General features: G+C 47.8%; 1 protein-coding gene across 1 annotated transcript; it reads right to left on the bottom strand.

The window, feature by feature from the left end:
• Positions 1-27: 27 nt before the first annotated feature.
• Positions 28-14533, bottom strand: lemd3 (LEM domain containing 3). Its single transcript, XM_056587922.1, has 13 exons — positions 13024-14533; positions 10376-10413; positions 10134-10203; positions 9580-9656; positions 9008-9087; positions 7554-7699; positions 6938-7039; positions 6430-6532; positions 5350-5528; positions 4295-4376; positions 3593-3698; positions 3389-3467; positions 28-3044 (listed from the first exon to the last, which is right to left on the bottom strand). Exons 1-13 carry the CDS (start codon positions 14513-14515, stop codon positions 2836-2838), a joined length of 2763 nt encoding a protein of 920 aa, XP_056443897.1. The 5' UTR covers positions 14516-14533; the 3' UTR covers positions 28-2835.
• Between the last annotated feature and the right edge of the window lie 1459 nt (positions 14534-15992).

Here is a 15992-nt window from a genome sequence, read left to right as displayed (position 1 = left end):
CCAAATATGAACAGAGGGACCAATCATGGGTCCAATGCGTTGCTCTTCCTCCCCCGGGTTTAATCAGACATGGAGCCGAGTTTGCATTTCTGTAGCTAGAATTAATTTACCTTTTATTCATCATGTAGGTCCTGCTTGTCATTGTTGCAGGAAAATGTGCCAAGACTGTACAGTTCTGTGCCAACCATATAAATAAATACCTGTACAATCTGTAGAACTACATAAAGCCATGGGTCTTTAGTAAATCCATTATATACATCTATAAAAAGGGAGCTACATTGAGATATGGACTTCGACTGATAAACATCTATGCATGCCAACATGCAATTTAAATTACTTTTATAAAGCGAGCAGACAGGACGCAATTAAAAACCCCTAATAAACCTTTAATTTGAGCCATTTTTACAATACAAGTGACAAATTACATTAAAACATTGTACTCATTTTCAATGCCTATTATTGTACACTGCCCTGGCCGCACAGGCTTGCAGGTTAGGGATAATGGTAATTTGAAACAATACGATGGAAATTAAGCTGCATATAATATTACATATATTTATATATCAATGTACAGTGTTTACATAAAATACATCCGATGAATGACTTGATGAAGAATGTAGCTTCGAGCACAGCCCTGGAGAAGTGCCCCCCCCCCCCCACAAAAAAAAAAAAGTACATTACATCTCTATGGTTATGAAATACAAAAGTAAGCTGCAGGTGGACCAACGATAGGCAGGAGATGTACAAAAATATAAAGATCACCATGACGCACTCAAGTACAGCAAAACAACCGACTCAATTCTCAATGTTCACTTTATTTGCTTCTCGTACAAATCGCGACAGTCGTCTTAAAGTTTGATAAGTCTCGGCCCAAAACGAGATTTGAATCCCCCCCCCCCCGCCGATATGAAACACTGAATTACACCCCTGCCCGCCCCGGTCGTTTAAAATCCCACACATCCACTTTTTATAAAAACGAAAGAGCAAAGCCGACATCATATCCAAATTGAGGATGCAGAATTGAATAGTGTCCATGTAACCCAAACATCCTGATCGTTCACAACGATTGTGTCAAAGTGACGTCACCTCATTGAACCGAGAGTCCGAGACCACTCGCCTGGGATGCACTGCCAGACATTTTTAATAAGCACAAGGTTAAGGCACAGTTAGGTTGTCTGCTGCGAGTCCTTTTGCAGCCGTCTTCGTGACGTTTTACATGTGCATCGTTTGTACATCGTTTTTTGTTTTGTTTATTATCACTGCAAATACTGAGTCCCACTTTTTAAATTACACTGCATCCAAAGCACAACACAAATCGAAATGGTGCCCCCTTTGATCTGAGTGAGTCTGAGATCTGAGTACACTTGAAAGAAAAGAAGATTAGTTCATCAGCTCAGTACATACTTCCTAAAAAGGTAGCTGAAAGGTAACTCCTAAAGGTCTTCTCCATTATTCAATTTAAAAACCTGTTGGTTGTGTCCTTGCTTTCATTCAACCAATCAGAAAGGGAGAGGGGATGTCATAAGCCCTAGTTCTCGAAAAACATTTGAAATATAAAACTAATGGCAATGTCAATTTCGAAACACAAAAACGTGACTATTTTTGTTTTGTTCGGTTTAAAGTGGGAATGGCATCGAGGGCACGCGCACGTCTGCTAGCTCCACGTGCACGCTCTCATGTAAAACACCGTGCACGCCTTCGTGGAAATCATCGCGTACAATATCGGTATGACCCACGCGCTCGACCTCGGAACTATGCTGAATGAAAAGGAGGGAGAATCCACTGAGTCAGGTGGATTTTTGGATGCTTGGAAATCATAAAAACTATTTGTAACGCTTCCACCAAAGTGTCTGCTGAGAGGAGACGGAAATAGAGTAGATGAGTAAAAGGAAAATAACTTGGAACGTATATACACACACACACTACAAAAATATGTCAAAATACACTTTTAGGGGGAATGGAGGGTGATAAAGGCTGATAAACGGGGGGAATGTCCACATATGGTATGGAATAAATCCTTTTTTTTAAGAAAGCAAGCCTGAAGTATGGTCGGTGCTAATAACTATTTTTGTCTTTGCCAAAGGGTTCGGGTATCAAAGCAGCTTTCAGTAGCCCGTTTGCCTCTGGATACAGATGCAGTCGGTTCTGAATATCGGGGCAGCAAGGAAGAGCTATTAAACAATAACAAACAAACCGCTTCAACACAGACAAAGTCCAACAGACAAAGCTACCATCGCCCCCACCATGCATGTATTATGTACATCAGCCCGGCCCCTCCCTTTCCCTCGCTCGAGCGATAAAAAAACTAGAGAAATCCAACGAAAAAAAAAAAAAAATACATAAAATAAAAAAAATATGTTAATAGCGTCCACTATACCGTCGACAACAGCCAATCAGCGGCTTCCTCATGCAGAGCCAGGCCGCCGCCCCCTACCGTCGAGACACACTGGTCGATTTTACAGTTGGGAGTTCGACGGCTTCAAAAAAATGCTGCTTTATCGACAAAAAAACAACGAACAAACCACACACAAAAAAACAACCTCCCCCTCGGAAAGTCGATAAAAGAGCGCTCCCACAAAAATGGACAGTATGCCCCCCCCCCCCCCCCCCCAAAACACCATGACACCCATCTTTTAAACCTCTGCAGCTTTAATAGGGAGGAGTGAAGGAAGGACATGAGGGGTGTCACATCGTGAGCCCTTTGGGTGGAGGTGGGAGGGAGAAGGGAGGGTAGGGAGGGAGGGAGAGGAGGGGGGAGGCAGGGTTAACATGGACGCTGTGCGGAGGAGGGAGGCGGTGAATAGGGGGAGGAGGGAGGGAGGTTCTAATGTTACATCAGGGGGACAGCGTTCTCTCCCTCTCCCTCCCCCTCTCCTGCTCCTCGGGGGAGATGAGGGAGGAGGTGGAGGCGCGGCTGTGGTGGCGCGGCGAGGCGCCGGCGCCGGCGCCGCCGGAGGGCCGGAGAGGCACCAGGCAGCCCTCCGCCTGGGGGAAGCGCTGGTGGTAGCGGTCCAGGCGCAGGTACTTCACCGTCACCAGCTTGCCTGGTGGCGGGCGGAGGCGTGAGCGAGATCGAAGAGCAAAGAAGGGGTTATTGGTTTATTTGATCGGTACCATGCATAGTTATGAACATTGTTGTTTAAAAATCACTATGTTAATATGCAAGAATTAGTAAAAAAAATAAATAATAATAATTCATCTGCAGTCCCTTTTAACAGAGAGTTCGTCAATTTCCGATCTCTCTTGAGATCGCCAAAGCGTGACACCACACGGCATTTATGCGGTGCAAATGAGACTCAAAGTGAAACTCTTTTTTTTTTAAGATGGGTTATGTTTTCCGGAGACAAGTCAAGACAAAGTTCAGGCTGGAAACCAAACTGAAACGTACCGTCGAACCAGGAGCCGTGAAGGGCTTTAAAGGCTTTCCCCGAGTGCTCAGCGGAGAGACACTTAACATAGACGCAGCCCTGGAGGGAGAAAAGAGAAAGAAAGAGAATTGGGTTATCGTAGGTGATGCTACAGACGCTAATGGGACTTGGTACTTGCAGGCTTTTTTCGGAGCCTGGGAGTTGGAGACCGAACGGGATTATACCTCGCGGGAATTCTTGTCCACTGCGATGTGGACGATCCCGTCGTTGTCGTTGCACTTCTCCAGGATGGCTTCGTGGATGGCCAGGTGCCAATTCTCCCCCACCTCCCTGAGGGAGAAAGAGACACGGACACGGTAAGCATCGGCCAAATCAAAGCATCAGGAGGGAGAGGGTGGGGGCAGACCCTTCACCCGAGCCTCGGGTTTGACCGGAACTCAGAAAACAAATGGAACCGAAAATCACGTCCAGAAGAAACACAGCGTAAAAAGTTTTAACAGATATAATAATGACAAAAATGTATTGGCAAGAGCCAACCACAAAACAGAACATTTCAGGATTTGAAATTTCTAGAAGTAAATAAATGAAGTTACATTTCTGCATTTGTAGTCTGAATCTGCATCTGTGTATGAAGATGCAGACATGAGCTTGTGTTGACATACTAAATCTAGGAGAGACCACTACATCCACTACAAGTGAATGAAGATGCAGACATACTAAATCTAGAGAAACCCCTACATCCACTACCAATGTATGAAGATTCAGATATACTAAATCTCTAGACTGCAACATCCACTACAAGTGAATGAAGATGAAAACAGACATTAAGGGTTGTTATACAAAATCTAGAGAGACTGCTACATCCACTACCACTGTATGAAGATACAGACATGACGTGTTGACCGTTAAATCTAGAGACGACTCACATGACGGGGTCGAACATGCTCCTGATCTTCAGGCAGGGTGTGAGGCTGTTGGGAGGAGAGTTCCTTCTGTCCAGCGGGAACGCTGACAGCGGGAAGAGGAGAACACCACATTTACAACCAGGTTGTGAATAGACTAATTGAAAAGCGAAGAGGAGGCAACATTTAGAGGTTCCACTAACTTGACGAGCACTGAAACAAAAGAAGGTAAGCCAGTGTTGACTCGCCCACGTGCGGATCAGTGTACATGGGCAGAGACGTGAATTGCAGGGATAATGATCGTTTACATTTCGGCCAGCAGGTCGCATTGTTTACCCGTGGATTGACAGATCGCTGCTAGTTAGTTCACACATTTTGTCCTAATTATTTTAAAGAAATACATCCCTCCCTTGAACTTCAGCATAGCGCTAAACAGAATATAGTGATTTCCTTGTCCAGTCGTTAGTCTCACAACTGGGAGTGTTTGAAGCCCTTCTCCTAATCTCCCGGTCCGGCCCAGTGTGATCCGACCCGGGCTACACGGACCGACGGAGCCGTGAGACCGACGGCAGATGTCAAAAACCTTCTCCTATTCCCATCACCCTCAGCCTACCCAGTGACAAGAGCCGAAGTGGACCAATGGGACGGCGGGAACGCCTTAAGGCCAAAAGGTATACTACTCCGACTCCGTAGTCCGACTCCGTAGCTACAGAGAGCCCTCGAGCCTTCAAAGTCCTCCGTCGGGATGACGGACACGCGATGCAATTCGCTGCCCGAACGATCCTATACGATGACTACCAACCACGTAATTAGCGCTGCAAACAAACTTCCAAAGCTTTTCAAATCTTATTTGGCGTTTTATTGTTCCTTCATGTGCAAAGTAAAAACAAGGTACAAAGTCAATATTCTGCTGATTCTGGAAATGATGTTGTTAAGAGGACCAATCACAGCCCTTGCCGTCGACGGACAGTTAAAAAATATTGGATGCGCACGTAAAGCTACGGAGAGGGTGTCCGACGACGGAGAGGGTTTTCTACGTACAGCGCTTTACGGAGTAGTATAAAGCGGCCTTTAGTCACCTTTGCCCTGCCAGACCTTGGAGGGGATCTGGGACAGCCGGTCGCAGCCCAGCGCGGGCTGGAGCCAGCGCCACACCGTGAAGTTGGCCCCGTTGATCAGCTGGGGCTCCTCGCGGATCCTCGACTCGTTGGCCTTCAGGAACTTCACCGCTCGGTCCCACACCCTCTTCATCTTCTCCCTGTAGAGGCATGACGGGAACAGCGAGGGGAAACGCGTTGAGCGGTCATTGTTCGTCAGTGGGAGGGGAGGAGAGAGGGTTTTCTTTTCTTGAGGTAAAACACAACAACGTCAGAAGTAAAACCTCCACCTTGAACTGCATCGCTACGGTTCTTCGCTTGGCACAGGTTCACCAACTATTCAATCATGGCTTCACTCGGCGAGGTGGACGACGACAAGTCAGACTGAATCCTGGTTCAAATAAAGTCTTAAATAAAAGACATGGAAGGCTGCTAGCCAAAACAGCCATCCTAGCAGAATCACCGTTCCAGCCGTTTTAGCGTAATCCTCAGCATGGATCCTTAAAGGTGACATGTTATAACACCAGGTGTGAGGGTGATTAGCCATTACAAGACGAATTTGCAAATCTGCCTCTTCTGACATCACAAGTGGGCGTGTCCATCTAGATGTGTGCTGGATAGATTTTCACAACAGCTTGTAACTGCTAATCACACTCACACCTGGTGGTATAATATGTGACCTTTAAAAAAACAGACGTGGAAGGCTGCTAGCCAAAAGATCTATCCTAGCAGAATAATCGCTCCAACTGTTTTAGTGTAATCCTCAACATGAACCCTTAATATTCCCTGGGGAGTTTACACCCTAGGGAGGAGTTCCAGGCACGTCCAGCGGGGAGGAGACCTCGGGGAAGACCCAGGACTTGGAGGAGAGATTATATCTCAACACTGGCCTGGGAACACCTGGGAACGCCTCGGGAACGTTCCCGAGGCGTTCCTCAGAGCTGGTCAATGTAGCCCGGGAAAAGGGAAGTCTGGAACCCCCTGCTAGAGCCGCTGCCCCCGCGACCCGACCACGGATAAGCGGTTTGAGGATGCACGTTCAGGCGAGGAGACGCTTCTTACCGATCTGGTGGCTGGACCAGGGAGTCGCGCACGTGGGGGATGGGGAGGTAGGGCTGCAGGTCCTTGTTGTCTTGGCACGCCTCGTTGTGGCTCTGCAGCACGTCTGAGCAAGGGAACACAGCCAGAAAGAAAGCTAGGATAAGTTGCTACACAATGCTAAAGATAGCTAGGATGAGTTGCTACATAATGCTAAAGATAGCTAGGATAATATGCTACACAATGCTAAAGATAGCTAGGATAATATTCTACACGATGCTAAAGATAGCTAGGATAATATGCTACACGATGCTAAAGATAGCTAGGATAAGATGCTACACAATGCTAAAGATAGCTAGGATAAGATGCTACACAATGCTAAAGATAGCTAGGATAAGATGCTACACAATGCTAAGTACTATTTTGTGAGTGCCAGATGTTAGCCTCTCTTTGAAGAAGAGGAAGTCACATCGTCGGTGTTGGGGGGGCACAACGCAACCGGACGGGTGAGAGAAAGAGACGAAGGCCGTACCGATGATTCTCGCCACCATGTCGTACATCTGCCGGCTCTGGTCCTCCTCTCTACGCCAGCGGTACTTCATGTAGTAGATCAGGCCCAGCACCAAGGCGATCACTAGACAGAGAGAAGGGAGAGGGTAACATTTACATTAAGGGGCATTTAGAGGACGCTTTTATCCGAAGCGACATAGGCAAGGCAAGGCAACTTTACTTTATGTAGCACTTATCATACACGAGGCAGACTCAAAGTGCCTCACGTAGAAACATCGTAATACAATAAAAGAAAATAAAGGTAAAGTTAGAGCAATGAAATAAATCTGTAAGAGAAAATAAAAAGGCAACAAAAAATAAAAATCATTTTGAAAGTATTTAAGATTTAGCACACGTTCCCACACCGACGGCGGTGTGAACCACACGGCGACAGCCAGGGCGTGAGGAGCAGTCAGGGTGAGGCGCCTCGCCCAGGGACACCTCGACACTCTAGGAGGAGCCGGGGGATCGAACCGGCGACCTCCCGAGCTGAACCAACCCCGGCAAGAAACCGAGACGGACGGGGAACTGTAAAAACTTCTTTACAGACACACTCAAAACCCCGCCGAGTTCAGTTCAGTTCAGGGGGGGGTCCTGACCTGCGATGATGAGCAGCACCCGGTTGATGACGGTGAAGAAGGCTCGGCGGAAGCGACACAGGAAGGACATCTTGGGGTGGGTGGACTCCAGCCTGAGGACTTGCCCCACCTCCGTCACGGGCTCCTCTGGGTCCTCTCCCAGCAGTCTGGGGGGGGGGGGGGGGGGACATGAAGTCAGTCGGTCAGTCAGTGGGTAGGTGCTTTATTCATCCCGGTTCAGGTATCAACAGACAGTACGGTACAGTTGACAAAGAACAAAATGGAAAAACAGTGAAAGTAGGGCTGAACGATTTGGGGAAATAATCGAATTGCGATTATTTTGACCAATATTGCAATTGCGATTTAATGTGAGATTTTTATAATTTATTAAGTTCCTTATGTTGTGTATTATTCACTAAAAAATAAATAAATCATTCTTTAGGATGACCAACACAACATTGGAAGCATTCAACATAAAAACTGCTCTTTCCTTTAGGCCAGGCCGATGTGTTGATTAATTTATATTATAAACTTCTTTATTTAACTATTGAATTGTAAAATAAAAATAAATGAATCGTAACTGATTTTTCCGTCAGTAACGGTAACCAATCACTTTTTAATATTTTTAAATAGTCGCAGCCTTGGCGATTTGCATACAGTGTTCTATAACATCGCGATTTCGATTGGAATTCGATTATTTTGTTCAGCCCTAAGTGAAAGTCAACCAAGTTTCAAAAAAGTCCAGAAAAAAATAAAGTCCATAAAAGTCAAGAGTTAAGTGAGCAATATTGCACGTTATTTAAATTAGGTAGACAAAAATAAACATAATGCAATAGCACAGCCGGGACGTGAATACCCACGTATAGCCGGGGACCCCCCCCCCCGCCCCAGTTAGAGTCACGAGATGGTTACAGGGGGTTCCCCCATCTCCTCGAGTAAAACACGAGGAGATGGGGAAACCTGCAAAGCTGGGGTGCTACCGACCGCAGCAGATATTGCCTTTGAGTAACACATGGAAACGTACAGCTTTCTACCGGCGCCCTCCTACTTGGAGACGGTCATTTTAAATTGGTAGACGCCATAGAAAGTGTGGTTGACAGATCGGCCACACACACACACACACACACACACACACACACACACACACACACACACACACACACACACACACACACACACACACACACACACACACACACACACACACACACACACACACACACACACACACACAGTGCATTTAAGAGAACCTTTCTAAGGTTCATTCCATGGGAGCATTGTAAGGACGTTATACTAGTTTAAACGGGTTTCTCCATAGTAACTAAATTCTCTAATTGTCGAGCAGGCATGTTCAAAGCATACCCATTAGTTAACACAACAACCTTGCAGAAGCCGAACAAAAACCGGCAAGTGCAAAGCTGATGCAGCACATAAATACGATAAAACTTAGCATTTCGGAAACGTAATCCACTTGCCTTATGCCAACATCGTCTCCGGCACTCAGGATCCACTTCAGGGAAGTATAGATATGATCCTCGAAGTCTTGGTTCTGACCCTAAGAGGGAGGGAGAGAACAGAGGAATGGTTTTGACCTGGGGTTGTGCTGGTAGGATGACAGTGTGCGGTGAAAGGCGCCCTGGTTGTGTAGCATTTAGTGTAGATCGTCTTGGCGACATGAGAACATGACATGACTTAGCTCCGGTCAAAAGCGCTAGGGCAACAACAGACTACTTATGTCGTCAGAGCCCGGAACATCGCGCTCTACACGTTACGGCAGTTAGCGAGTCAAAAATAGTATATGTACATGTATAAAATGAATATACCAGTTTTGCTTCACGTTAGGACACATGTTTTGTTTGTGAAAATCAATAAAACCAGGATGGCCAAGCCAGTCTGAGCTCCGACATTCAACACTCTCGTAGAGAACACGGTTTGCAGTGACTTCCGTGCGTCGAGAACAAGGTTGGCGTTCGACCGCAGCTTCGAGGCTGCCCCCTGCCAAGGGCCACCGCAGCCTGCACCCACTACTACTGCTGCTGCTGCTCACCTCCAAGTAGAGCGCGGTTTCATCCATGGTCAGGCTTCTGTTGGGATGATGGTCCAGGTCCCCGCAGTCATGTTCGCCTGGGGAGGGAAACGAGAGATGAGCAAAGTATACGAGCAAATACTGTAGCGCTGCCATAGTACAGGGCCTGAAGTGCAGAACCAACAGACTGAACAAAAGCTTCTTTCCTTGGGCAACCAGGACACTTGACACTCATAAAACTTTTAAACAGATTCCTCACTTTCTATATCGTGCAATATGCTAACGGCCTTTATATTTATTTATTTATTCTGACATCACTTGTGATTGTCTTGTTCCAAATGTTTGTCTTATTTCTGTCTCTTTTTTTTTTATTAAAATTTTAACTTAAATTGCTTGTTTATTTATTTATTTATTTTGTATGTGCAATGCACCTTCAGTTGGCACTCCCAATTTCGTTGCATAGGTGACTGTACAATGACAATAAAGTCTATCTTATCTTATGCACCACGGACACAATAGGAGGGGGGGGGGGGGGGGGGGGAGGGTGGGCGGGGGGGGGGGGGAGACCAGCATACCGGCGACGCGGGCGAGGTGGACGTGGAGCTCCAGCAGAAGCTTCAGGATGATGTCCTGAGTCCTCGGATCCTGGAAGTTATGTTTATTAGGCAAACGTCACGGCAACCGGTCAAGCACATCAAATCTGTTGTTGTACATGTTGTTCGTGGTGCGTGCGACCGTCCCTTACGACGTTACGGAAATGTGTCTGCGCTTTAATAATAGCGTGGTGTGGAGACATAGAGGGAGGGCATCTACTTACGATGCGGTCAAAATCACTTCCGAAGGGGTGGGGTCTGACTGCGAAGAGAAACAAAAAAAGAAGCAAGTTTACAGCCCTAGATTGTAATCCAGGTATTTATAGGTCACTAGTATGTTTAAAACACCTCAGAGATCCATGAATACAAAAATGTCAATGCCGCAAGAAACCAGTACAAAATATAGAAAATTATAATAAAGAAAGACACTTTCAAAGTAAAAGCCTCGACATGGTTGGACTTGTGTAGAGATAGCTGTCTGGCTCTCCGGCGCTGCGGTCGCAGTCTCATTCTCCCTCCCTCCCTCCCTCCCTCCCCCCTCGAGACACAATCATGGACTCGGCCCAAGATTGGCACGGCCCCAGTGGCACGCATGTTCTACTTTTTAAAAAGATACCACCAGCGCCACCACAGCCTCAAGGGGTGGGGGGGCACTACTGAGAAGGACGCAGTAGTGCGGAGGGAGGAAGCCGACCCATCCAACCCTACAATTAATCGGGGATTGATTTGTATATTTTGTGGCGCGTCTCTGTGCCACTACGAGGAAGTGCTCTGGCAGTCGGCGGGCACAATGGAGTCAAAACGGCCAATGGTGGTGCACTATCTTTCGCTGGGCGGGGTCACAGAAACCCAGCGGCAGTTGGCATAGGTAGAGTCACGAGACGCAGCGTCACGGTGTGTTCACTAGTGTGCCGAAAAAGCCTCCACATCGCCCGGTAAGCCGTAGGCCTAAGAATGGCAGAAACCGCACACCCATCACAATGGACAGGCTTGCGTCTCCTCCCTTGAGGTAGGCCTGAGCTACCAAGACCTTTCCCTGGGGGAGGTTTGTCGACACACATCCCCAGCGGTCCGAACATCCAGCAGCACGGTTGTTGGATGCTTCACCCTCGGAAACAGGGACGACGATGTGTGTTGAAATGGAGATCGAAACACCACAATGTCCTCCAGTATCATTGTGAATGAACCCACAGGCAAGGAGAAGTTGGTCTGGGATTGTTATTTGCAAATAGGGGTAGTCAAGAAAAAACTAAAAGGAGACACACACCTTATTGTGGGCGAAGTTTTTTGTAAGGGTGAGACATCACCACACACCTACAGACGCCAACTACATGAGATTACCAAAGCAAAAGCGTAAGCAGCCAATGAAGTCGCCGGTATTGCTCGACAGTGTGGTGCAGCCAATTAAAACCCTTCTACTGGTATGATTGGCACCTAAGCCTTTAATCGTGTGCTATGAATAAACACACGAGCAATGGGTTATTAGATCAAGACATTCAGGTTAATCAACCACAAAAACAATCAGTTGGTGGCAACCAAAAAAGTAGGAGGAATAAAGTCAATAAACCTTATTTTGTTGAGATCTACATCAATGATCTCCAGAGAAGTACAGACAGTCCGTCGGTGTGCAGGTGTACACCACACTATGTTGGTCACTTGCAATAACGGTCAGAAGAGTAGACTATCAAAATAGTCATTAGTTGCCTTCCCACTCCTGCCCTGTCTGCCAGACAAGAGTTTTCCACTGCCTAACCCCGGAATGCATGCACGAGAAACTGAGTGAACGTGCAATCCCACGTTCAGCCTTTCATTCATGCACATAAATATCCCGGCCATGTCGAAATAGCCCAAAACGTCCGGTGCATGTGCCAGTATGAACCTACCATCGTTATTGTAACGGTGTTGAAATGAAAGTGCAACTGACAACACTATGGCAAAGTAGAACAAGCCAACGTGATCCTACAGAAAAGTAACCCAAGGAGCCAAAAATGTTTGGCCTACACTTTAGAAATTCCCCAGCATTTTGTCATCCATTTAGTTAACTGCCTGACCTTAAAGACCGAGCGTGTGTGTGTGTCTGGTGTGCATGTGCTCTGAGGGCAGCAAAACAATTAGGGTGGTTTAGCTTGTCTATGACCTAGATGTCTGCCACGTGCAGCCATGCAGTCTAACCCCCCCCCCCCCCCCTGCCCCCATCCGCCTTTCCATGAGACAGCCCATAACTAGCCAATGACTACACAAAAAAAGAAACATAGGCCTACATAAACAATCAGTCAGATCTGCTCTTTAATATTTCCTAGGGCAGAGGAAACTCTCCCCAGACAGTACGGCGAGAGACAGACGAGTCAGTCTGACACAAATTGCTGTCAGTGGCTGCGAGTGGCAGACAACGGAAATAGGAGATGCGTTTTGATAGGCAGGCCTCTGACAGCATAACAACGTGTTTTTGAATACCAAATGTAATAGTTGATCTAAGGCGAGCACCAGCTGTTCGGCAGGCAGGAAACGTGCACATTTTGTAGTCAGGTGTAGTCACGATTTAGACACCGTGGACAACACATTCTCGCCTGTTTCGCCAAATATTTGAGGTCTTTGACATGAGCAGCACACACCCGACTAAAATACAAGTTGTGTGGCGTCTGCAGAGGTGCAGTTAACCTCGACCAAGTGCATGCAGAAAGGAAACGACCGTTTTTTTTTTCTTCAATGCAACGTATAGCAGATCCAGACATAACGTCATCTCCCACATCATACCCGGCCTTGATGGCTTATTGGCCTTCTTCCAGTGCAGGAAGAGACTGATAATAAATCCAGATATGGAGACACACCAAGTCTAGGGCCATACATGGTCATTGTATAGCATTGTACTTACTAACGACATCCGCATCGGTGGCCCCGGCACCCCGCATCCTCAGGTACATGAAGCCCAGCAGCAGAAAGAAGAGGCACGCCGCGGTCAGCAGGAACATGGACAGGTAGTGTGCGCTGAAGCCCCCGGAAGACGACACGCCGTCCCGCTTGAACTGCTGGAGCAGCTCGTCCTCCGGTACGGAGTGCTTGTGCTTATTCGGGTCCTGGCCGTAGCCATGGAGCGTGTGGTTGGAGTTGACGGGCCGGTAGGTCCGGGACAGGGTGCTGTAGTTGGAGAACCGCGGTCGCAGGCCGATGCTGAACCGGCTGCCCCCGCCGGGAGAGGAGTTCCCGTCCTCGTAGTTTTTGCTGCTGTAGGTGGAGGGGGAGCCGTCTTTGGTAGGGGCCCCCGCCTGGTCCCCGGCGAGCGACACATAGATAGACCGCCTGGGGAAACTGCGGTTGAGCAGGCCACCAGTCAGGGCAGACTCGCCCGGGCCTCTCGGCTTCCCGTCCTCGTCCCCTCCCTCCCCCCTGTAGCCCAACATGTCTAGACTACTAGCGCCAGGCTTCTCATTTGCTCTGATTGCGCCTCTCGTCTTTTCCTGGAGACTTTCCGACCCCCTGGCATTAGTGTGAGGAGGTGACGCGGCTTTCGGGTGACTCCGTCTGGAGGCCAGACGTCGGTCGCGCTGTCGGTCTAGCGCAGACAGGCCTTCGTCGTCCTCCTCGTCCGAGTCAGAGTAATCCCCGGCGAGCTTACTGGTGTTCAAGTAAGACGTCCGGCTGCCATTTAGAGACCGGGAATCGTTCCCCTCTTCCCCCTCAATATCGTCCTCCTCTCCCGGCTCCTCGTAACCCCTCCCCCCAGTCTCGGTGCGCTGCGACACCCAAGAGCGGCCCGGTATCGCCCGGTCCCCCCACCCCACAGACCCAGTCCTCCTCCTACCATCCACACCCGGAGAAGAGTTGTTACTGTGGGCGACTCCACCGTGGTTCTTCTGGGCCGTGGCGGGTGTCCCGGTGGGCCTGTTCGGCGCTAGCTGCTGGCTGTACCCAGACGAGCCTCGGTCTCTCCCGCTGCCGTGGCCAGGGCCTCCTCGCCTCCTCTGGGGTGTTTCTGCGTCCGACTCGTCGGAGCTGAAGCCCAGCACGAACTTTCCCCCTGCTCCTCCCCCGCCGCTTGCCACACGCTTGTCGTTCAAAACCGGGCGACCACCACTGGCGCCCCGGGTGTTGCTCAGGTACGTGACGTCATTGTTCGCCGGCCTGGCGGCTCCGGATCCCGCAGCCGCCACCGCTGTGTTGCCGCCGCCGCCGCTACTGTTGTTGTTGATGGCGCCGCTGTTGCGCGTTTTCCCCGGGCGAGAACCTCGATGCTGCTGCTCGTCGCGGAGCTTTTTCAACTTCTTCAGGTACACCGGACGGGTGCTCTCCGTGACTGGCCCAGGGGAGAATCCGAGTCGCTTTAACTCGGAGGAAAGCTCCTCGTCCGTTAACTGCGCGGTCGCCATTTTCCCCCCGAACTCGAAGCTGGCTGCTCTGTGGCGGAAGTGACGTCGCGCTGAAATAGAGGCGGGCGGGCCGGCCGGGGCTGCGTTCAAGAGCCGAGCGAATCCAGACTGTAGGAAAGTTTTTATGAGGCGATCATTGTGCAGAAAATAAATATAGAGAGGTGGGTCACGGTGTACAATACGGTATATGCCTCTATTTCATTATGTCGGATGTACATACTGACCAGTGAATGAAATGAATACGTTTAATGGCATCAATAGAAGGTGTTGGTTTGCCAAAATCTCTAAATCGAACGTATGAACTATAAGCAACCGTGTGTTCGTAGACCTTTCAGTACCTGGGACGGCCAAGACATATATTTTAAATACGCCTAGTTGTAGTAGCCTTGTATTAGTATAATCAGTAACTATTCTCCCATGACGTGCCTCCTGTGTCATACTGTGCAGTGCAATTGCCGTAGGCCTATATTTTAAGTACAAATCCAAATGCATGCTACTGTGCTTTAGAATTGAATGTCCAGATACTATTGCACATGTGGGCTAAATATAAGAATAAATTAAGTTGATGTCCGTGTCATGTTTTTGTTTTTGTGTTGTTGTCAAATAAGAATAAACACTGATCCTAATGACCATGCGGAGTGATGGTGTTTCAAGTTCTTTAGCGTTAATAAAAATTATCTGAATTAACTATAATGTAGCAGAGATCTGATGACCTTTGAAATATGACTCAAGAAAGCCTCAAGAAAGATCATCCATCAAGAAAAGTCCGGGTTTGATAAACATCATACCGTTTTGTCTGAGCCTTTCTCATTAGAACCAATCATAATCAAAAGCTCTGAGAAAGGGGAGGGTCCACGTGTGTCTCATATAAACTAAAACCAGTAAAATCGGGAGGAACATGGCCACAAATCAACCGGTGTCATGAGCATATTCACACTCCATGCATATATCAGGAGTATGGCCGCGTATAAGTCTAAGATGTGCAAATTTCATGTTGGAATTGACATGTGTTGTTTCAAATTAGATTTTCAATGCTGAGAGGAAAGAATCTTCTTTTCGAAAACATAAAATTAACAAAAAAAGCAATGATAAAAGAGGACTCTTCAGGAAGGAGATTGATTAGCCTCCTTGCTGGAGAGACATTTAGCCGACATATGTCTCTCTCACGCACACGCACGCACACACACACACACACACACACACACACACACACACACACACACACACACACACACACACACACACACACACACACACACACACACACACACACACACACACACACACACTCCGGCGCATGCTATCTCCAATCCTCACAACCAATACAAGCTTCAACAAGCAAATAATGAGATAATGATCATTAATATAGTTTTCATCTTAATACAGGAACAATAAGGTGATCCTTGTTGCAATCGCCAAGATGACAATTTGAGTCAAATCAAGTCATAATAATGAACAAATCATAACATAATTGTTC

The sequence above is a fragment of the Gadus chalcogrammus genome, chromosome 4 (genome assembly GCF_026213295.1).
Source record: "Gadus chalcogrammus isolate NIFS_2021 chromosome 4, NIFS_Gcha_1.0, whole genome shotgun sequence".
In the NCBI taxonomy this organism is placed as follows: Eukaryota; Metazoa; Chordata; class Actinopteri; order Gadiformes; family Gadidae; genus Gadus; species Gadus chalcogrammus.
Note: the sequence above shows the minus strand (reverse complement) of the source record. Positions and strands in the feature narration are given on the sequence as shown.